At 41.6% G+C, this 23777-nt stretch overlaps 1 protein-coding gene across 2 annotated transcripts in view; it reads right to left on the bottom strand.

Annotated features, from left to right (window-relative positions):
• rps6kal (ribosomal protein S6 kinase a, like) overlaps window positions 1–17377 on the bottom strand; it is a 33383-nt gene extending 16006 nt beyond the window's left edge. For both annotated transcript variants that reach the window (XR_013962937.1, XM_080746464.1), the window contains exons 1-8: window positions 17154–17377; window positions 7156–7224; window positions 5770–5892; window positions 4975–5056; window positions 3632–3712; window positions 2897–2976; window positions 1550–1656; window positions 751–788 (exon numbers count right to left, since the gene is read on the bottom strand). Coding sequence is in view for 1 of the 2 variants with exons in the window: in XM_080746464.1 (XP_080602590.1) it covers window positions 751–788; window positions 1550–1656; window positions 2897–2976; window positions 3632–3712; window positions 4975–5056; window positions 5770–5892; window positions 7156–7224; window positions 17154–17219 (646 nt within the window). In the remaining variant the exon portion in view is untranslated. The remainder of the gene's footprint in view (window positions 1–750; window positions 789–1549; window positions 1657–2896; window positions 2977–3631; window positions 3713–4974; window positions 5057–5769; window positions 5893–7155; window positions 7225–17153) is intronic.
• Window positions 17378–23777: the final 6400 nt, after the last annotated feature.

Here is a 23777-nt window from a genome sequence, read left to right as displayed (position 1 = left end):
GCATGTTAGCTCATCAGTGTGTTTATAAACAGCAGAGAAGTACCGAAAAAAAGGGATTTAGGAGCGATGTAAATAAGCGGAATTGCTGTTTGCGGCTTGGCCGAAATGGACAAGAATACTTTTTGGGATAAAAAAACACCCGGACCACTTTTTTGAAGACTAAATAACAGGAAAACAAGGTAAGAAAGCTATTTACCACAACATTCTCCTTTAATTCATTAAATAATTTTAAGGGAAACAGTAATTTTATAAAGAATTTAAAGAACTGGATAATTAAGTCAATAAATGAATGTGGTAGATATGATGCAACAAAAGTACTTTTTTATGTGTGGACCCGATTTAAGAACTTAATTAAAAGTTAACTCAGTTATCCGAATGCAAAATAATTCAAACATTACTCAGCGTTGTCAGAGTACTTTACTCTAGAATTAATCTTAGTTTATTCACTAGGGGATTCATTCTCCAGAAAATATATTTTTCCGAAGTCTTGGTTGTGCCATGAGTTCATCCACACAGAACACGAATATTACGCGACGATAAAGCAACATATTTTCGTACGGAAACAGGGTTAATCTTTCACTGAAAACAAAAATGCAACAACCTGCGCGAACGAGGCATCAAATACCTGTATATGAATCATTTAATGCCACATTAATATTGGTGGACCCATATTTGGTTTGTTTATTTGTCACGCCCCCGACAGTGAAACACTGAGTGAGTATTAGCGTCTATGCAGCATTGTGCACATACCTGTTAACTTGATATGTCCAGCTTCATCAAGTAAGATACTGAAACACAAAAATATACAGATGTTTGTGTCTGAGCCACATAAATAATCAGAATTAAAAAGTGATCCATACAAGCAACAATTACAGTGATGCATGTTTCTGAATGCTATTTTATTTTATCAGTTCAAATCAAATAGGTCATTGGTTGTCAACATCGGGTCTGTCAACATTGGGTATATCATATATATACAATTTATTAAAAAATAATCGCAGAAAAAATGTGCTGAAGTACCAAAAATAAAGTGCTTCCTGTCTGTGCCGGAAACAAGATCCGGATCTGCATTGGCTCCCATTGAAAAGCTTGCAGACAACCCCCCTTTTCTCTGTTTCTAGATCCTGTCACATGGCCTGCAGCATTTCTTGCTAGCTTGTCTGCTTATGGCACGTATGATTGCTCTAGCATGAATCCTTTTGTGATCGTCCTTGTATGGCATCGTACATGCGGATTTAGTGATCGTACACACGCTTCGTGCACGCGTAAAAAGTGGTGATCGCATAAAAAAATCTTATTTTGTCCTGGCAGGCAACCTCGAAAGTTGCAGTTTTTTTCTTAGCAATCAATGAGTTTTAAGAGAGTGTACAAATGGACCAATTGGATCCTTACTGTATGAGTCCTTTTGGTTCCACTTGGGAACCCAGACATTTTTAAAATTTAAATAGGGTTCTGTGGCCTAATACATATCTAACTGGGGTCCTAGACATGTTTAAATGTGGAGAATCACTGGAATAAAGGTCAAGGGTCGAAGGCTGAGGGTTCATACTTCTCTGGTTTGAGATCTCTGTAAACTATGCCCAGGGTGTGCAGATGGTCGAGTGCCAGGGCAAGCTCTGCAAGGTAGAATTTCACATCCTCCTCTGTAAACATGACCTGGTAAGAACTGGACAAATTTACTCTCTGGACTCGGAAGAGGGGAGACAAAGCAACAAGCAAGCAGAACAGCTCTACAATAACCACTGACAACAACAACAACAATAACAAACTAGGGATGGGACGATATGAATATTTCACGATTATTGTGACCAGAGAAATTGCGATTTAAGATATTATCGTGATATAATCGAAATATCCCCCAACATCTATTATTCTGGGGTGGAACATTTGCCAAAAGATAGCTGATCTACAAACTCACACAATGCATCGCAACACGATGCGTTGTGAGCTTGTAGATCGTCAAATTTTGGTCAAAGGTAGAAAAAAAAAAAAAAAATAATTATAGAGGGTGGTACCGGATATGCAGCTCGGCAAATAAAAGGTGAATTGATCCCACTCATCCCAGTGCACGACGATGATTTCACAATAAATTAAATCTCCACGATACGATTATCGCGAGTGGTTTTTACCACGATAAATGATAATAGCGATTATCGTCCCATCCCTACAACAAACAAAAAAAATAAAAAGATTATTATCTTTATTACAATATCAACACATCAAAAAAGGCTTGGCGAGCAATTAACGGACGAGATCTGCCCCCGCAGGCAGCAGCAGCTATCTCTCCGGATCTGTCTTCACAGGGCCTTCGGTGGCCCACTTTATCTACGAGAACAATCACATCTGGTGTGAGTTTCCTGAAAGCTGTGGATTAAAACTGATCTGGGGGGCCTCTCTAAAGTGACGGGCAGTAGGATGATCTAAGAGCCAGAAGACGTCTTCCAAGAAAAATAGGCTGCTGGCTTACAGGGCGGAAGACAGAATTAACTGTGAAAAGCTAAAGCGAACGCAGCAGGGAGATAAAAAAAAAAACTTCTGACAGTGGTTCTGTCGGACGAGAAAGGCCTGTGATGCGTATCAAACGCGACTCCTGTCTCATTTCAACTCGCTATCTCTACAGATGCTCGACGTTCGTGAGACGACTACTGTATGTGTCCTCTATAATTAGAACTTTAACAAATGAACCCCCTATTTTGGGCATGTAAATTGAACATATTCATAACTTTTTAATACAAAAACAGAAAAAACACATTGCTGATCAACAAGCTCAAAACATTGCATTGCATTGTGAGCTTGTAGATCGTGACACTGTTGTATGTGATTATGTTACAAAAAGCTTTTTGTAGTGCAGTATTTAAAACATGGTGGATCTAAACACAGCAGGGAGTGAACTTACCTCTTTGGATAAACGCGTGAACACGTCCCCTCCCCTGAGAAAGTCCAGTATTAAATAGAGCTTTCCTTCAGTCTGAAAGGCTGGAAGAGATGAGATCAGACAGTCACCGTCTGGCACACACACACTCATTTGGATTTGTAACAGGGTTTTTCAACAATGGTGTAGAGCTACTTTTACTTAAAAGAATCGGAGTACTTCTTCACTCACTCACACTCACACTCACACACACACACACACACCTTCTGTGACATAGAGCAGTGGTTCCCAAACCTTTCAGGTCGAGACCCAAAAAGATAAGAAATTTGCCCGGGACCCAAACTAGTTAAAACAGCAGATCTACAAGCACACAACGTGTCGCTTAGCGCCGCATTGTGAGCTTGTAGATCGGCTATTTTCACTACTTCTCAGACATTTGTTTTCTAATTTATGGAATTTCTTTGATTTCTTTAATATTGTATTTAAAATTGTATTTAATAATGAATTACTTCGAAAAATCATTGAATTTTTTTAATCCATGAAAATCTTAGCTTTTTGGGGAATGTTTTTTTTTCTTCTTTTTTATGTTTTGAAATAATAATAATTAAAACAAAATATAGGAAACCCATAAAACCCATAAAAATATGTGGGTCGCGGATATATATATCCGCGACCCACAAATGCGTCCCGACCCAGTGCTTGAGAAACCAGCGACACAGCGGAATTAGTGTGACTGGCACAACGACAGGATGTTCTTACCGTAGTGCAACTTGACTATGAAGGGATGATTGACCTCCACTAAGATGTCTCTCTCCATCTTAGTGCGGACTCTGTCCCTGACTGCAGAGGAGGAAGAGGACACAGAGGCAGACACACAGTCGTGAGACAGAGACGGTCCAACAAAATCACTGGGATCCAAGTTCAAACCCGTCTGAGGACATTGCGTTGCAGTGTTGATTTCAATGACTAAAAGTATGACGAAAAATTTTGTCGACTGTGTTTTTTCCACTGATGAAAACTAAATAAAAACAAAATAAAAAACTAAGCTGTGATGACTAAAACTAAGACTACATATATTGACAATTTCGTCAACAAAATAAAAACTAGACTAAAACATTGGGGAGGGACTAGTGGCATGTCCTGAGGCCACTGTGGCCTTAATGCCCCAGCTGACTGAACCACTTTCTCCTCTGTCTCTTTCTTGTCAATATGTACACACACCAGTGTATCTTGTCATAATCCATAATCTTTAAATTCAATTAGTTATTACAATGGACTAAAATCTTGTTTTATTTGATGGCCTCCCTGCCCTGGTACCGTTTGTCAGCCTTCTGATTGGTCCCTGAGACTCCCTGACTGGCCAACCAGAAAAAACATTCACTTTTCGCTACCGGGGGTGGAGTTATGCAGTGGGAGAAAGTCGCTTCAATCTGCCCTGGTTTTTCGTCCCACCTAGTAACTAGAGCAAAATGGGGCGGGATTTGACAAAGAGTGGATTGGCCTTTGTGCTCTCAAAAATAAATAGACAACACAAAAGGCCAAGTGGCCTTGCCCCTAAAATGACGAAATTCCAGGCCTGGTGTGAAAAACATCAAAACCACTCTGAGGGAGCTGTGGTTCACGTCGAAACATCAGTCACCCTTGTTACTAGCACCTTTATATTAATAAAAAAAGGTTTAAATGTCCAAGCTGCTCCGCTGTCGCTCCTTCGACATTGTGTTGTTGTCTTTCGTTTGCTTGGAGACATGGCTTGGTTTATATAGATAAGCTTTAAACTAAATGTTGGTATCACAGGTAATTATCTTCTTTTGTAACCTATATTCTGCAAATCTGTACTATTAATATGGTCTGAGAATAGTATATACAAGGCTTGAATAATCAAATCAAATAATCAAAGTAACCAGCTTGAAAACCCAAAGAGGTACATTATTTGTTCCAGTGGTAAGACACGTAATAAAATCATTGAAACGTTAAAGGTTCGCTATCATTGCCACTTCTGCGCTGCCTACGGCACTCGCCTTCGGCTCGTTCCTGCAGCTACGCAGGGGTGCCGATATTCACAATAACACACACCCTCTCGTGTAATATTGCTTAATTGTTACCTTTCAAAGATGCCTTTTTGAGAACTTTCATTGCATATAACTGTCCAGCATCAGGACCAACGAGCTTCCTGACGAGAAACACCTGAGGACAGACCAAGAGGACAGCAGACAATCAGCATTAACACTCATTTACAGCAGTGGTTCTCAACCTGCGGGTCGGGATGGTTTTTGGGGGGTTCCCACATTACAATGAAGTCACAAATTAAGGATACCTCACAAAATGAAACAAAGAAAATAAATACAGTAAATAAGACCATTACTACATCAAAAGTAATCAACCAACTATACATAAAAACTCGACAAACATTGGTCAAATTGTCAAATAATATAAGAAAGAGGCAAAGATTGTGAATATAGCAGAATAGATCTGCTATATTCACAATTTTTTCAAACTATGCATCTGTGGAAATAATGCCTCAACTCCTACAATTCTTACAAGTGCTTGTCAGTGTGGGGGATACCCAGTTCAAATATTAATCTTTTGAGGGGTCACGGCCTGGAAAGGTTGAGAACCACTGATTTACAGTGTACTCTGTCATACCTTTGATTGATTGATTGAATACTTTATTAATCAGAAATGTAAACAGCAACGTGGTACAGTCAGACATTAAAGCTAAAAGGATAACACAATGAAGTCCTGAGGACTTTTTTTAGTGTGGTGTGTCTTGCCAAAAAAAAAGAGATCTACTGTACAAGTGTTAACGACGGATTGGGATTTTCTTGTAGATCAGTTATTTTTGGCAAGCGATACTACCACTGAATGCAGTAGAGTGTATGAACGCTGGGGTTCCTCACCTTGCCAAAGGAGCCCTGTCCCAGCACTTTGAGCAGCTCAAACTGTAGAGGGTCAGCCTTCTCACAGCCCTCTTTTACATGGTGGGTGATAGGAATCTCTTTGTACGTCGCCCCCTCCTCGTCCTACACACACACACACGCACACGCACACACACACACACACACACACACACACACACACAACTATATTTTTGAGGACATCAAAACATTAAGGGTGCCGTAGAAAATTGCAGAAAGAAAATGCAGAAGAATTGCACGTTAGAACGGTGTCTTTTTTTTAAAGATTTGTTTTTGGCTTTTCTGCCTTGCATTGATAGTTAAAGTGAAGATTGGCAGGAAAGAGGGAGAGAGAAATGGGGAAGGGACAGTCTATTTTGCCGGTCTTTCAGTCCGAGTGTATCAAAAAAGCACCTTGGTTAATAAGGTAGAGACAACCTCCCGTTGGTCCGACCAGGTTAACATTCACCAGGTTAGCATTCACCAGCTTCGGCAGGTTATTAGCATTTCACCAGGTTAGCATTCACCAGCGTTAGTTTTACTGAGGTTAGGTTTAGGCTTAGGTGTATCTTCGCCCCCCGACTTTCGGCAACTCCGCGCAGCCAATCACAAGCTTGCGCTGCCTTAAACCAGTTGCCTTTTTGATACACTCGGACTGAAAGACCCGCAAAAAACACTGTCCCAAATGGGGAGAGAGTACTGTAATTTCTGTAAAGGTACTGTAGTTTAGACTCTACCGAATCTCTTTGCCAAAAAAAATAGCCGATCTACAAGCTCACAACCAGGGCATGAATTTCAGTGAGGCCATGAAGGCCATGGCCGTTGTTGCCCCTCATTATGGCCTTGTGCCCCTCAAAAAAATGGCATGTCCTGAGGCCACTGTGGCCTTAATGCTCCAGCTGACTGTACCACTTTCTCCTCTGTCTCTTTCTTGTCAATATGTACACAAACCAGTGTCTCTTTATTGTCATAGTCCCTATTCTTTAAATTCAATTAGTTATTACAATGGACTAAAATCTTGTTTTATTTGATGGCCTTCCTGCCCTGGCATTTTAACGTTGTGCCCTCAAAAATAGACAACGCAAAAGGCCAAATGGCCTTGCCCTTAAAATGACCAACAATGCTTGTAGATCGACCCTTTTTGGTCATAATAATCGTGACACGAAATCTTCATATCGTCCCATCCCTATCTCACAATGTCTATTTTCTCAAATTCTACTATACTTGTGGGGAAGTTTGGTCCTCACAAGTATACAGTACACACACACACACACACACACACACACACACACACACACACACACACACACACACACACACACACACACACACACACACACACACACACACACACACACACACACACACACACACACACACAGTACTCACACAGTGTGTGAAAGAATCGTCCTCCTCCATGGGGTCATCCATGATCTGATCATTCTGATGCCCATTGACCTGGAACCAAAACAACACCACGTTATCAGGGGAGTAAGGTAGGAGTGAAGTCCTTCAAGAACAATCTACACAAAATGTATAAGATAAAAATTTTGTAATCAAATACGAATAACCGTTTTAAGTATCATATAAACCAGTGGTTTTCAACCCTTTTCACATCAAGGTCCATTATTTAGTCAGCATTTGAGCCACGGACTACCTTTTGATGAGATTTAGCCTCCCAGACCCAAACCTTAGAACATTTTGTTGTTGTTGGATAAGATTTTGTCCATAATTCCATACTGTATTGAAGTGGTGCCGTAAGAGATAACAGGCAAACGTTGATCAAAATAACATAAAGATTCTACATTCTCTAATTGTGTTGATTTTTTATTTAAATTGAGTAATGCAATAGTTTAACTCTAGAGAGCGTAAAATGAAGGTTTCATTTTACGCTCTCAAGAGTTAAAGAAGATCTATAACAGTCCATATGGTTATCAACCCTCCATCGTTTAGCTGGGGATCACCTGGAACCCCCTCAAGGACCACTGGTTGAGAACCATTGATATAAACATTTATTTTGAGTTATGCATTGCCCTGTGCAATGTGGGAATGAATGAAAGAGAGAGAGGAACATTTCTAGTTTCCAGCCATTCATAGTCATGCAGTGCAGTCATACGTTGACATTTATTGACATTTAAGAACACCGACTCAAGTTCAACTCCCCCGCACTCAACATGAAAAAGAATTCAGGGGGAAAAAAAGAACCACAACACATATTAGGACTGTCAATGAATAATCCATAGGTAAAGAGAAGTCCTGCACACTTCAGCCAGCAGAAGGGCTCGTCTGTGCTCAACAAGGACAACTTGCACAAGAGAAAATAATAATACCTGGGGACCTCTCAAGAGAAACTACCCAAATAAAATATCGTCGTTGTCGGGTGGAAACCTTGTATGTCCAAAACTGTTCGTTTTGCATTTATCATCTTAAAAATGATTTAAACTAGTGAAAACAGCCGATCTACAAGCACAGGTGCGAGGCGTTGTGTGCTTGTAGATCTGCTGTTTTCACTACTTTTGTGCGACAGCCTTGTACGATGAAGCAGGGCTTCACTTTGCGAGAGAACATACAAATTTGAAACTTGGAGATATGAGGTTTCCACCCGACAACGACAATATACTCAAGTATATTGTCGTGTTTTGTTGTTTTGTAGGGGTGACTCGTGTTTCGACTTTCAACTTCCTCAGTGTCAAACAGGATAATAATGAATAACGCATATTCGAACATTCAAATTAAACAAATATTTGACTGTAAAAAAATGTTGAGCAGGAAAAAAAAAATAATCTGCCTCACAATTTCTTGCAAGGCCCAGGGGCGATGCATCTTGACACAGCAGACGCACTTGTGAGATCATAGAGCAGCCTGACTGACGAGGGACGGCAAGCTACAGTACAGCTTCGAGTTACGCCCTTCCCTTGGTGTCCAAAGACTCCACACTTTATGCCAATTCATTAATTCCCCCCACACACACATTTGTGTGTGGTCACTGCTGTTGTATCCTACTGACTCACCTGCCTGTGGTGTGGCATAGAGCCTAGGCCTGTCACGATTATCACATAATCGTGTAATTGCAATTATTTGACATAATCACAATTATTTTGTCATAATCATCATAATCGTTTCCTTGTTGAAAAATGTTCATATATTATATTTTCAATCATTTTCAAAAATAGTGGAAATAGCAGATCGGCTATTTGCACTATCAATGTTCTTTTTTAGGTATATAGTTGTCAAATATGAGAGTCATGGGGCGCACGCTGGCCTACTGGTCCAGGCGCATACCATTTAGGCATTGCCACATAGGCATGGATGCCTGGCGGCGGCGCCGGTTCGATTCCCAATCCAGGCGACCTGCCGCGTGTCATCCCCATCTCTCCCCCCATTTCCTGTCAGTCTACTGTCCTATCAATAAAGGTGTAAAAGCCCAAGCCTTAATAAAAGAAAAATGACAGTCATTTCTTTGTATATTTAGGTTTATGTGTCATATCTGCCATGTGCAACTTCAAAGCCTACAAGCCAAACAGAAATGTAATTGTCAACAACAAAAACACAATTAAGTCGTTAATCGCAATTATTTGAGTGACAATTAATCGTCATGGAAAATGTCCGAATTATGACAGCCCTAAATGTCCCATCTGACAGGTGCCGCCCCCAGCCCGTAGGAGTAACGTGTAGTAAATATCACCCTCCTCGCCCGGGCATCCTTCCCCGGAACACATGCCAATTGTTAGTTGCAGCCTATGGTTGCAGCCTCTGAGAATGGTATCCCGTTATCCTACCAGGACGCCCTGGCGCTTGGGGGTCCCGGTAGGGTTAAAAGTCAGTAGTAACTATGGAGGTCCCTGAACCACCAGCAGCTTATTGTCTCCACCAGCCGAAGGCTGAGGGAGAGTAGGTTTTCCCCTCCGTCCGTCCGTCCGTCCGTGCGTGCGTCCGTCCGTCCGTCCGTGCGTGCGTCCGTCCGTCCGTCCGTTTGTCCGTTACCAGCTAATCTCCGGCGCCGTTGGCCCGGTCGCTGCCAAACTGTGCACACACACTCCCTCGACACCAATTCAGAACCTCTGCCCCAAATATTTCACATGGGCCTGTTCTAGCGCCACCAGGAGGCCGACTTTTGCAAAACTAACTTTTGCCAGTACTCCTACAGATTTTGTCCAAAAATCACGTAAATCAGTAGACAGTATCTCTACAGTCATGTGATCGACATGGATGTGTCAGATTTTCCATATTCCATCCTGATTGGCTAAAACTGGCTTTCAAAGTTTGCAGGATTGGTCAGTTTTGAATAAAATGCCTGAAATCCTGAACGCAGTGTGCCATTTTGGTGAAATTGTGCATGCACATTCCCAATAGGCAGAGGAATAAATGCCACTTAAGAAAAATCAAATCAGCCTCATGGTGGCGCTATAACAGGCCGATTCATGTTTTCACCTATAACTCCACCGATTAGTGTCAAACTTTGTATGCACACTCCTTAGAGGCCAAGGTAAAACCTTTTCCCTGCATTTTTTACATCAGCCTTTTATAGCGCCATCAGGAGGCCGACTTATGTAAAACACATTACATGCCTGACCTGGTGGAGACCTGTGCTCGGAAGAGCACTGCTTCTAGTTGGACATCAGTCCTGAACTGGAACCGGGTTTGGTGAGAAGAGGCACCAAAAACAACAACAACAACAACAACAACAACAGATGGAATCAAAGAGTCACGTGTTACTATTTCTTGGACTGAAGTGCCTGCCACTTGATTTAGGACAATATGAATTCTGTCTGTGCTATAATCCTGTCCATCTGTCCAGCATTCTCCCTGCATCTGTAAAGCCTGTCATTATTAGCAGTGTGGCGGTTTAATCCTCAGGCAGAGGCTACAGAGCACACACACAAAAAACTAAACTGCTGGGACTGCCGTAACCCTTGAAGATGGCTTGGCCCACTGTCTCTCTGGTATCAAAATCTGCTGTACGGGCCAGGCAGGCAGGTACTTTTGCACACACAGGAACTTTTACTTGGTTGATAACTTCATTTATCTGTAGGTTTCACCAAAATACAACACAACAAGGCATTAAATCCAAACATATAATGCCTTCCAATTGATTTGAGAACAGAATAACAGATGCACTTGTTTGAGTGCTCAGAGGCTTCTTCTGTTATCAGACCTTTACATTGGCTCCCTGTCTGTCAAATAATCCATTTCAAAATAATAGCATCAAATGATTTAAGGCCTAAATACATTTGTGATCTTGTTTGGAAGTCTAACAGGTCTGCTTTCTGAAGCCAGAGTCAGAACTTAATGCGAATAATCGCATTCAGTTTTATGCACCACCTGTCTGCTACAATTCTGTTCTTTTAAATGAAAGCTGGGGACCTTTCCGTTTGCCTTTAAAGTAAGTGGTAAGTATTTCTGAGTCATGTGACCCATGGGGCAGGACTGGAGCCCATCTCCTGTTTCTGTAGCGTGAGGCGGTTTGATGTACAGGTACATCCCCTAGCAATGATGTACAAGTAGTACACGCCCTGGATGTGACACTAGTATGTCGCAAGGACTTACCCCCAATTTGTTTTAATTGATCGAAGAATTTATTAGAAGTTTGCATAGGAGAAGGTACAGTTTCATGACAGTACAGTCCACTGGTACAAGGTCAACTAAAAGGATAGGCCCAAGAAAGCACATGGCTTATTTAAATTGAGATCCTTTTAAAAAAGAACTCATATAACATTGACAGACAGATAAATCAAACCCTTGATGATGACTGAATGCTAAGCAGGGAGGCCTTATACTTCTTTCACTGTACTTTTATTCTCTTATCTTTGTGTTTTATTTACATTTCTTATATTTAATTGTATCCTAAGAATGTGTTTTCATAGTACTGTCCCAAGGTTCTGTGTGCTTATGCTCAATGTCAAGTACTCCTATGTCTGTCAAGCCTCGCTGTTGAAACGCGCTATATAAACTCCGGGTACACCAAGAAGAGCATGTTGACTTTGCCGTACCGTCGGGGGAGCTCTGAGGAGCTTTAATGACTGCAGGAAGCAGGTGATGAGCTCGCTGCTCCGCTGTTGTCCAGCAGAGCTGCATCAAGGCTCAGCCTGCGTGATGTACTCCATCCAGGGTGTGTGTGTGTGTGTGTGTGTGTGTGTGTGTGTGTGTGTGTGTGTGTGTGTGTGTGTGTGTGTGTGTGAGATTCCATCAAGCCCCTCTGAAGAGGGGGGTGATGATGACTCATAGCAGCTACGTAAGCCCACTGACGGGGTGGAGCCACCCTCCTAAAAGTCAAACACGCATCCGCAAAACACACATACCCAGATGAACATAAAACGCTCTGCATAGCGTACTAATGAACTGCTAGGAATGATGACCACAGAGTTACATCTGATGATCACAGCTTTTCTTTCTTTTTTTTAAGTGTTACATCTCACATAAGAGCATACAAGTATTTGGTTTCAGTTCCTCAACATTGAAGCAGCCATCGCAACAATAACGAAATTATGAACAAAAGCTGAGATCCATGATGCAATCCAATGAGGAGGAAATTGTTTTATCTGCACAGTAAAGTCCTTAGCGTTGATTTAACTTAGAACATTGTACAAAGGAAGCCAAATGGACCTGCAAGTGTCCAGTGTCACATGGCTCCATTTTGTACACTCTGAGTCACGGGTCCATTTGGTTCTTGCATTTGTTGGACGCTCCTCTGAGTTGAATTAACAGTTAACACTAAGGACAGTACTGTGCACAAGCACGGCCGGGAGACCAGGCTGGGCCTGTGTCATCGTTGGCTTGCAGATGATTTCCGCCCACCTTTAGCATGGTTCATCACAGCTTGTGAGAGAGGAGCACAGCCCACGCGGCCTGCATTCATGCACCAAGGCTGAAATCTGAAATATATTGTCTGATGTCTCAACTTTTCACACTGGCTTCCAGTCCGTCAAATAATTGATTTCTAAAACACTACTACGGTTGATTTTGTAAAGCATCGAATGGTCTTTTATTTTATCTTGTGATACATCGTGAACCGCCCAGACTTCTCAGGTTGTCTGGGACAGTTCCGTTTCTGAACCCAAAGTCAGAACTGAACATGGAGAAGCAGCATATTCATGTGGTATTATTGTGGTTGGAGACTCTACTGGGGGTAGGGTACTGTGTTTTGTTGTATTCTAACCTCGGTTTTCCGACGAATCTTAAATGAAAGGTTATGATGATGCACCACATTATGTTCAACAAACTCCCAGAGAACTGCAGGTCTGCTACATCTCTGTTCTTTTAAATCTGTTTGCTGTTGCCTTTTACCAAGTTTTAGTTTTTTAAACATAGTACATGCAATCTTCTGCCATGTAATTTAATTCCCTTATCTTTGTTTTATTATGATTTGTCTTTTGTAAGGTGTCTTACTGCTGTGTCTTAATGTCTTGATCTTAATAATTTGGGTAAAGCACTTTGAATTGCCTTGCTGTTGAATTGTGCTATACAAATAAACTTGCCTTGATGGCTGTATTGACAAAAGGGTGTGGTGTCATTAGCAGATTAGACATTATCATCGATAATCACTTAATATGTTTCTAAGTCAATCTCAAAATGTGTTTGCTGCATACAATCACGCTCACAAAGAGTCTTTCAGTTGGTGAGATTGAAACTGAACATTCTAATGTTGATTCTCATTTAAATTAGTAGTAAGGACCCCAATGTAAACAAGACATAGTGCGTTCTTGTGTTTAAATCCTATTACATTTAGTAGATGCAATAAAGTATTTAATCAATCAATCAAAATATTTCACAATGGCAACTGAAAGTTACAGATCGGAAGAATTAAAAGTAGGGCAATAGATAAGGGACAGCTTCCGATATTTAAATACTTACTTACTAGTTGATATCTAAGCAACAATTCTTTTTTTCAAGTTTCTTTTTTCAAATAATTATATGAAAATACTTAAAGGAGCTATAGTCAACTTTTTCTTGAAAAACGGATGCTAAAATAAAAATAATGTTTCGAAAATATTTTATAAAAAAATAAGCTTCATATATGTGTTTCAATAAAAAAATGACCACAAAAAGCGGAAAAATAATGATAACATAATCATTTTGGTCCTTTGTTTACATTTACAGGGTCCGAAAAATGTAAACAAAGGGCCAAAATGATTATTTTATCTTTATTTTTCCGCTTTTTGTGGTCATTTTTTAATTGAAACACATATATGAAGCTTATTTTTTTATAAAATATTTTCGAAACATTATTTTTATTTTAGCATCCGTTTTTCAAGAAAAAGTTGACTATAGCTCCTTTAAGATGAAATTGAAATTATCTGTTGCCCTTCTTATAAAGTATACATGAGAGGTGCCAGGGGAATAAAAGATAGTTGATTAAATTGTTGACTGGGACTAGGTAGAAGCTGTCCTCATATACGGTTTTTATATTTACAATATAAGTAACACACTAAACACAGCAGTCATTACTGCGCTTTGGAAACGTTGACATTCTGGCTTTGGAGGTTTTTCTTTTGAGGTTCCAACAGACCAGTGACACAGAGCAGACTAGGGTCTAGAGACTGCAAAAGAATCCCAGAGATGGAATGGTTTAGGTCAGGATGTGTGTGGTTGTCTCCACCAAACAAAAAAAGACGTCTCTCTTTGCTAAATGCTAAGTAAACATTTATGTGATGAATCCTAACGTCTCTAAGTCAGGGGTCTTCAACAGGGGGTCTGGGACCCCTAGGGGGTCCTCAAGAGTTACTAGAGGGAGTCCTATACATCTTCCAATCCTTTTTATATTAACAACTTGAACCCTAGTGTCCCTATTCTGAGAACTGTAGCCAAAAATAGCAGATCTACAAGCTCACAACGCATGTGAGCTTGTCGATCGTCTATTTTCGGCAAAGATGGGAAAAAGAGTAGGCTAAGTAAAGAGTGAATATGAAAAGGTTGTAGGGGTCCCTGCTTCATCTCGCTCTCATTTAAGGGGTCCTTGGCCTGAAAACGTTGAAGACCCCAGCTCTAAGTGAAGAATGCCCAGCCTTCATTAACAATATAAAATAATGAGCTGATTATAATCCTTAAGTTGTCGTGATGTTAGGAAAGTGACTATTGATCATGTTCTGATACCATATTCCTGATGCATGCACTGTTACTTACATTGCTGAGTGTGGACTACAGCATTGGAACAAGCGTATAACACTGCAACCAGCTCTCGGTTAGAACTTCACAGTTTCAAACAGAGCAATTGGGGCAAAACATTATTCTCCTTAAAATGTCCTAGATTTCCTACACTGGGTGAGGAACAGAAGTATGAACCAAACCCAAACCACAATCTACAAATGTCAGCTGTGCTGACCCCTAGGCATGTAAATGTGTGCGTGTCTGACGCAAGACCTGAGCTAAATGTCATGTTGTACCAAGAAAATGAGTTCCACCCCCCTTCGGCTGTGTGGTCAATAGGGGTGGGACAATTAATCAAACGAATCAACTTAATCGACTATTTAAAAAAAAAAATCGATAATACAATAATATAATCAATTGGTAAATGACTCCTATTTTAAGCATGCCATTATAGGCGAAAGATTTAAAACAATTTCAACACATTTTGAACATAAAATGTACTTCGATTGAATCGATTCTATGTGTGAATCTCATTCTGTGTGTTGGCACATTAACATGCTTATACAGGTTGGTGTTCTTAAACGCCCACTCAGTGATACAAACAACATAAACAAACCAAAAATAAAAACATAGCTGTGGAGATGATTTTATTCTCTAGGATGGTGCATGACCCAGCTCATTTGTTTTATAAGACATGTGAGTAAAACAGGGTCTCCATCTTTCTGGTGTAGGAGTTCCACATACAGTAGTCAAACTGTCAGCATGTATAAATGGAAGCCTTGGATCAAGACTATCATCGATGTATTTTATCGAGACTGGCTTTTACTTTCGTAAACACAGTATTCATAAATATGCAAATGTCAAATGCGATCAAATACATCTACGATCTTGATCCAAGGCTAATGGAATGCATTATGCATACGTTCAAAACAATCCCAGATTGAGCCAGTGACGCCAGCATTTATTTGTATACTACTACTGTAGGCTATAATAAATACGGTAGTAAAGAATATCCCTATAGAAATGTATCCCCTACCATTCCCCCTTACGAGAGCGGTATAGAAGCTTGGTGGGTCAGGGTTCGAGTGCCGGTTAGGACATGATTAAAGTAATTAAATTAACACTCAGGATTCCAGACTGTAGTGGGCTAACAGATACAACACCACACTGGCTTACGTTGTTTACAGTAACATTCCCTGGTTAGCCACCAGTGTGTCTGTTCAAAGTAACCAAGCTCAACATCATTCCATCTGACATGAACATGAAGATTAGATAGCTTTCCGTTATACTCGCTTATGCACAGTTTATGGCATTGGTTCTCAAAGTGGGGTCCGGGAACCTACAGGGGTCCTTGAGGGAGTTACAGGGGGGTCCCCAGCTAAATGATAAGTTAGGAACCAAATGAACCCTATGGGTCAGTAACTCATAGAGTGTACACATGGAACAAGGGTCCATTTGTACACTCTGAGTTAAATTAACATTGGTTTTACTATATCAATTGGGGTCCCAGAGATAGAAATGCCATTAAATGGGGGTCCGTAGCCTAATGCATGTCAAACTGGGGGTCCTTGAAATTAAAATGGTTGAGAATCACTGCTGGAGTCGTAAAAATATTCTCTTATGGGGGTCCCTCTCTCTGGCATATCTTTTCAAATGGGGTCAAAAGGGGTCCTCCTAGACTTGAAAAAAGTTTGAGAACCACTGGCTTATGGCGCTTTAAAGTTAAGTTTTCATGGCACATTAATTAAAAACAAAAAACTTCATCTCCCAAGTTCCCAAGCAAGGAACTGTCAGCTATAGCGGCAATGCTAGCAGCTCATATACAGTACAACTGCATTAGCACCACCACCAGGTTCATGTGCTAGTAATAAGTAACCTCCTTTAGCCAACTAGCCTCTGTAGCTCATGTGTTATAAACATAAACAAACACACACTCATCATCATCTAACTTCCTCTGGTTTCTGCAGGAGGAAGGAACGGGTCTGTTTTGATCCAATCCCGCTGCATACCCGACCCACCCCCCCCAAAAAACACACTAAAACCAAGCTTTTTTGTCCACTCTTTAAAAACCCCCAGCAGCTGCTAGCACAAGCTAGTCGGTTAGCATGCATCATAAACAGTGCATTGGTGCAGGAGGCTGCACCACCACTTTAGCAGCCCCTTCTGCCTGCGTGACACGCACGCACGCCCGGCGATCACGCACTCCCCTCGAGCCCCACGACGGTCAAAACAATCAATCAATCAAATCAAGCAATCAATCAATTTGTGTGGAATCGTGATGGATATAAGTATGTCCCACTCACCTCACTGCTAACGCTGCTTACCTCCATCTTGTGCCAGGAGGACTCTTCTGGCTGGGAGAAAGGCATCGTTAAAGCCGTTGTAACCCTACGCCTCCTCGTGCATGTCTGCGATCGTTATGTGTGGGACCTGTTAAATGTGTGATCTGATCAGTTTTATGGTATGTGGTGGTCTAAAGATGTGACGTGTCAGGCTTGGCTTTGGGGGGGCTCAGGCTAGGCAGCAGCGGACCCGGCGGTGGGCTCTAGCTGCTGTGTGTTGACAGGAGCATCGGGAGGATGCGAATATGGCGGCTACCATCCAGTGAATGAGAGGTTATTGACGTCACTCTGACGCATTTGACTGAAGGATTCCCCCCCATCCGAGACGCAGGGTACCTGCTGTTGCCTTGACGTTTAGACACGACTCTCTCATCCCTGCAGACACAACAGGAACACGACACACTGCACCTGTTATAGATATCATTTTGGTTTTAATACACACAGGCATTGATCATTTATCATGACAGCAGTAGAGGGGTAGCTTAGGCACACCACACAATACACAACACCATCAATCATAAAACTGTATAGCCAGTGGTGTAAAGTATTCACTCAACTGTAGCCCAATTAGGTACAATTTTGTGGAATCTTTATTTTAATTTAGTATTTCCTTCTTTGTTTCATAGTTTATACTTCTAGCACCCACCCGGTATCATTGAACCCACAACCCACATAACAACCAGAAGGACTACAAGTACAAACCTACCTTTTAACACATTTTAAATATGAGGCCTTTTTGTATTATTTAAAATAGTTTTGAGGAGAAAAAAATGCTGCTATTTGTTCCCAAAGCGACTGCAAAAGATTGCTGGTATTTGTTTCAAAAAGTTTTATACCCTGTATATAACATAATTATGTATAACGACAAAATGTGACATAGCTCTGTTGTACCCCCTCCAACTGTATACAGTAAGTCCCCCCTTTTCAACTGTGTGACACTTATGACACTTGCTTTGGCAATGTTAAAAGTATATGCTTTCTCATGCCAATAAAGCTCCTTTGAATTGAATTGAACCCTCCAACAACCCTTGGTCCATTCCCATCATTCTAGTCAGTGTATAAAAAATCAAACCTCGGTTCGAAGTGAAGCGGTGGACAGATAAAACCTCTATTCTGAATGTATTTGTGGCTTACTACATTTTTTAAACCCTGAAGGCCAAATTATCATGTGAAGCTTGACCAATCCTCAAAGTATCCATTCATCTAACCGGGAGGGACATCGACATTTTGCTTTTTGAAAAAGCCTATTCATTCTGGACTGATATTTTACACGTACGGGACAGGAAAAACCTGTTCATTCTGGCCTGGAGTGACCATATATGGACATAAGGTAACATACTTTGTGTTTTTGAAAAACCCTGTTCATTCTGGACTGAGATCACCATATATGGTAATTAAACGGACATTCTGTGGGACAGGAAAAACCTGTTCATTCTGGCCTGGAGTGACCATATATGGACATAAGGTAACATACTTTGTGTTTTTGAAAAACCCTGTTCATTCTGGACTGAGATCACCATATATGGTAATTAAACGGACATTCTGTTTTTGAAAAAGCCTGTTCATTCTGGACTGAAATGACCATATATGGGCGTGATACACACAAAGCCATTCATTGGAAGCGGTTTTCACCGCTTCAAAAAGGACAATATGGATTGCTGGCAGCTAAAGGCGGTGAACCTCTGAGGATTCCTATACCCGCTGCCTGGCATAGGCGATGTACTCGACCGTAATATGACAGGCTCCTCCAGCTGGTTCAGCTGGTTAGGCCCCTGCAGCGGACAATGGCAGATCGAACCGCCCCCTGAGGCTCTGCCCAAGACCGCCTTCTCCATCGTCTGGTCATGACTTTTGGCCTCTGCAACACCTTCAAGCAGTTAAAGCAGGGTACTTCCTTGGCCAGGTTCCTCCCCCTCAGGCACGTGCACTGCACACATAGACATCAAAGGGGGCTTGAGCCCCTTCCCCGTTTATCTGTCTGTAAAAAGTGCCCTCTCCAGACCATGAATGCAGTTTTTACTGTGGTGAAAGAAATGCAAATGCCCTCTTTCCATGCCATATACCTGAAGGCAGCATTCAAGAGAATTAATTGCCTTGTCCAAACTCTCCTGAACTTCAATGCAGCATCTTATGTTGAAATAATTGCCCTCTCTGTGTAGAAATCCATGCCGTTACGCCACATTTCCAGTATTCACTTGATTATGCTTAGTTCATGCAGTTATATATCATGCACCGAAACTAGCCGACCTCCAAGCTCACAACGCGTCGCATTGTGAGCTTGGACATCTGCTATTCTCAATATCTCCTGCACCAAAAGGCCCTTTTAGAAATTTCAGCCCCTGCCCTAACATTCTCTGCACGTCCCTGCCTCTGAGCCACTGTGTGGTCTACCTCGATGACCTCCTCGCCCCCGCAGCAAACTTGGAGAACTAACAGGGGAGGCTGGGTCAGACTATTTTCCACAGCTGTGCGAGAGATTGCGAGAGACACTTGGTGATGCTGGGAAACGGGCCTATAGCATTTAGTTTCATGAGAATGGGGTCTCACCGAAACGTTGCTGCAAATGGACTATACCAGGTACGGTACACTACTGCAGTGATCTCTCAAAGTGGATTTCAGGGACTCTATAGTTTCCTTTATGGGGGTCTAAATTGACCCTTGCAAGTCTACAACTTTGACAGTGTACAAATGGAACCAAATGGACCAGTCCATTTGTACACCGTCAAAGTTAAGGGGAGACCTTCACATTTCAAAATTTGAGAACCACTGCACTTCTGTATTGTACTGTACTGTACTGCACGAAATTGTCTGACATGGTCTTCATTGCGGGGTACAGCTGGTAAAGGGCTGTTAAGTGGTTCTCCATTGGGACCAGTTGGCACCTCCCTGGCCCCTTACCAGCTCAGAAGAGAACCAGGTGGAGGATAGACCCTCCACACTCAAAGTCCCTCCCCATGGGATACTAGAGCCCCTGAGACTTTGAAAGAGAGCTAGCCATATGACTCAGCACCTCCAGGAATTTCTGTTAGGTGTGTGGGTCTCTGGGGACAGGTAAACACCCCAATATGGGGGCTGTGTAGCTTACCGGTGTGTGTCATATTGGACAGCAGGGTGACTTCCCAACATGCCCCAGGGTGTACAAACACATTTGTCGTTCTACAGCTTGTGTTATCTGCTGTGGGCGATGTGTTGTGTGGATTTATGTGCTATTATTTGCCATTATGTGCTTAATGTGGGGAACGAAAGCCAGAGTGACAGCACAGGGCAAGTGGCATTATCGACCCATGTCCCCTTTTCATAGTAGGTTGAGCTTGTCTGGAGCCTCTTTGTGTGTGCGAACCACAAATAAAAGTTTCCTGTCGAAAGTTGTCATGGCGTTTCCAGGGAATCAACAACCCACTTGTCATTACAATATTCACAAATACATTTTGGAGACTTTTTCTTCTAACAAATATACTAGTAAGACGCCTCAGGGCGACATGTGACCTCGCCCTAAATGGCAAGGTCGCACCAATTCTTGGCCATCTAGCCAGTGATGTATATCGGACCAGTTACCCATATATGGAGATCCAAGTACTACATCCCTTTTATGCCCATACATGGAGATCCCTGTCTGAACCAGCCGCACAGATATGGTCTGTCTTCCTCCATATATGGGCATTCCCATAGGAAGTCCTCTTAGATATGAGCTTAATATTGATGACATCAGGGATCTCCATATACAGTATGGGCATAAAAGGTATTCTGTTAGAGTGGTTCCCATGATATCACAACATACAATATATTTTATGCCCATACATGAGATCCCTATCTGAACCAGAAACACGAGATATGGGCAATGTCTTGACCATCTGGCCAGTGATATCGATAACATCATCTTCATATATCGGCATAAAAGGGATTCTGGGGAATACCCATATGGACTTTTACATAGGTGATGTCACCTGTGATATCACCTGTGATGTCACAGTGATGTGTCAAGGGAACCAACCCATAGTAGACTGTAAAAATGTGTACACACACGTCTACACGGACGCGGACAACCTGTGACATTTCTCATGGTAAACTGCGACCTTCGGTCACAATAATATACTTCCCTGCATCCAAGTAATGATAGGGATGACACAGTAATTACATCTAACCTAATAAGATTATTCAGAGATTAGAATGGCTTGATTTACCAAATAGTCTATTTGTGTGAAGTCAGAATTATGTGTTTCAGCATACAGTATGTGACCTGTACTTTAGTTTACAGTAGGCCTATTTATAATAGATTGGAAGCATATTGTGGTAATATTGTGTGGCATTATTAGGGTAAAATTTACATTTACGCTAATGGCGTTGATATTATAAATGTTATTCTCATTTACCGTCATAAAACAATATATTGCTGTATCACAAAATAAATCTGTGACTTGGTAGGCTATATCAATTAATACAATTGTGTCCAAAATTGGAACACATTTTGTATGCAATGTGCATGTCATTTATTTCTCTATACATAATCTGATTATTTTAGTTTTGGGTAGATGTTTGGATGTTCCTTGTGTGTGGATTAAATCTCAAGTATGTACAGCTAGTTCATGGTAAAATAAACTACCCATTGTATCACAACCAAAGGAGCCGCACACAAAGCCGAGGGGGGCGGGGGGGATAATAACAATGTTGATACGGTGTATCACGTTTGCGTCCGGGTGACACACATTCGTCCGTCAGCCTTTGATGATGCCTTTCCTAACGAACACACACAAGATGAATATTAGTGCAAGCGCAATGACCGGCTGTCATGAACAGCTATGAGTGTCCTTTATGTATGCCTCCTCTGACCTTAAAAGGTGTAAGTTTAATGTTTCAAATCCAGCCATTTTTATAAGCCTGTCCATCCCTCCTCATTCGAGTGAAAGTAAGAGGCTTACAGCTCATCCATTTTCTCTCGCGCACGTGCATGCACACACACACACACACACACACACACACACACACACACACACACACACACACACACACACACACACACACACACACACACACACACACACACACACACACACACACACACACACACCCGAGGGAGTCAGGGTGATGTTCAGTAAGGTTCAAAAGACAAGTCAGGCCATGTGTGTATTGATCCATGTGTTTATGCACTAAATCCATTCAAAAACAACTTCTCAGAATATGTTTTTTTTCCAGATGTGAAGTGAATGTCCTGAATGAATATGATATGGGATTGTACTGTAGGCCTTTATAGGTATGGTCTGCATTTCCATAGTGTCTTTACTCTATATCCAAAGTACGTTAACATTCAAACCATGCATGGTACCTACCGGTACCTACATTTCGTCTTGCTCAAGGGCATGGGTGGATTTTCATGAAAATTCGAGCGAATGATCTAGGCTCCCACGAGGAGATAAGGAACTTTTGGGTCGGACAGGCCAAAGGTGAAGTTCACAGTCAAGCTCAAGGTCAAAATTACATAATCACTCATTTTGCAATCACTCAAAATAACATATCGTCACTGTCGGCCAGAAACCTTGTATAAAATCATGTTTTTTATGTGGCCACACCCACCAGTTCTGCCTGGTTGTCAGGTGAGTGGTGACCCAGCTGAGGTTAGCCACACCCAGTGTTGGGTGTATGGTAAAGGGGGAGAGGATGATATTATGATGTCTTATATCATTGTGGACTTTTGACTCAGAGGCTTTCAGCTTCCAGGAAGAAACCAAAAATACACAGGGGAAGGCAAATTTGCACATTATAACCCCACCCGGTGGTCTATTAGAGTAATGTTAACTCCATGGACACATACAAAACAGAAAGAGTACAAAACTATGGCACCACCTCTTTCAATTATTACTATACACCTTCCTCATAGAAACACAAAGCCACGTGGTTAAGTTAGATAGAGGTTGTTTATTGTTCTCTCTGGGATGAGACCAGAGCAAGGCCAATGATATGCAACAGTAGAGGCTTTGTCAGCCCAACAGTCAGGGTGAAGTGTCAATCTGCGCAGGCACTGGGCGTGGAGTGTGTGTATATCTGAGCGTGTGTGTGTGTGTGTGTGTGTGTAAAGCCTAATTTATATCCCCTAGTGAAATGGTGTCACTCTCTGAAAGGAACTGAATTTCAAGCAAACACCCCAGTTTTAAGCTGGTTGTCCCGAGTCCCGACAAGTATCTGTAAAACACGATTCATTGATCGTTACCAAGATTTAGAAGTGAACGCCTGTTTCCACCACGTTAAAATAACCAGTGTTGGGTGTAACGGCACTATAACTAACAACGTTACGTAGCGACGTTAGGTTTGGTGGCAACGGAAAAACATAACGAGTTACATTTGCAATTTAGTAGGATCGTTACCAGTTACATTTACCCGCGGACATCTGACTATTAGCGACATGAGGAGAACTTTGTGCACGTCTTGTTGTTTTCATTAATTTACAGTCACGCACGACATGGCAGGGCTTGAGAGAAGCCCTTTAGTAAGGCTGTGGAAGGATTCACACTATTTTTGGATTTACTTGGTGAAAGGAATAAAGGATAGATCAATGTCATTACAATATCCACGTTGAAGCTGCACGCAACCAGC

This window comes from Nannobrachium achirus (genome assembly GCF_963921795.1).
Source record: "Nannobrachium achirus genome assembly, chromosome: 17".
In the NCBI taxonomy this organism is placed as follows: domain Eukaryota; kingdom Metazoa; phylum Chordata; class Actinopteri; order Myctophiformes; family Myctophidae; genus Nannobrachium; species Nannobrachium achirus.
The sequence above is the reverse complement of the archived record's forward strand: the minus strand, read 5'-3'. Positions and strand labels throughout refer to the sequence as shown.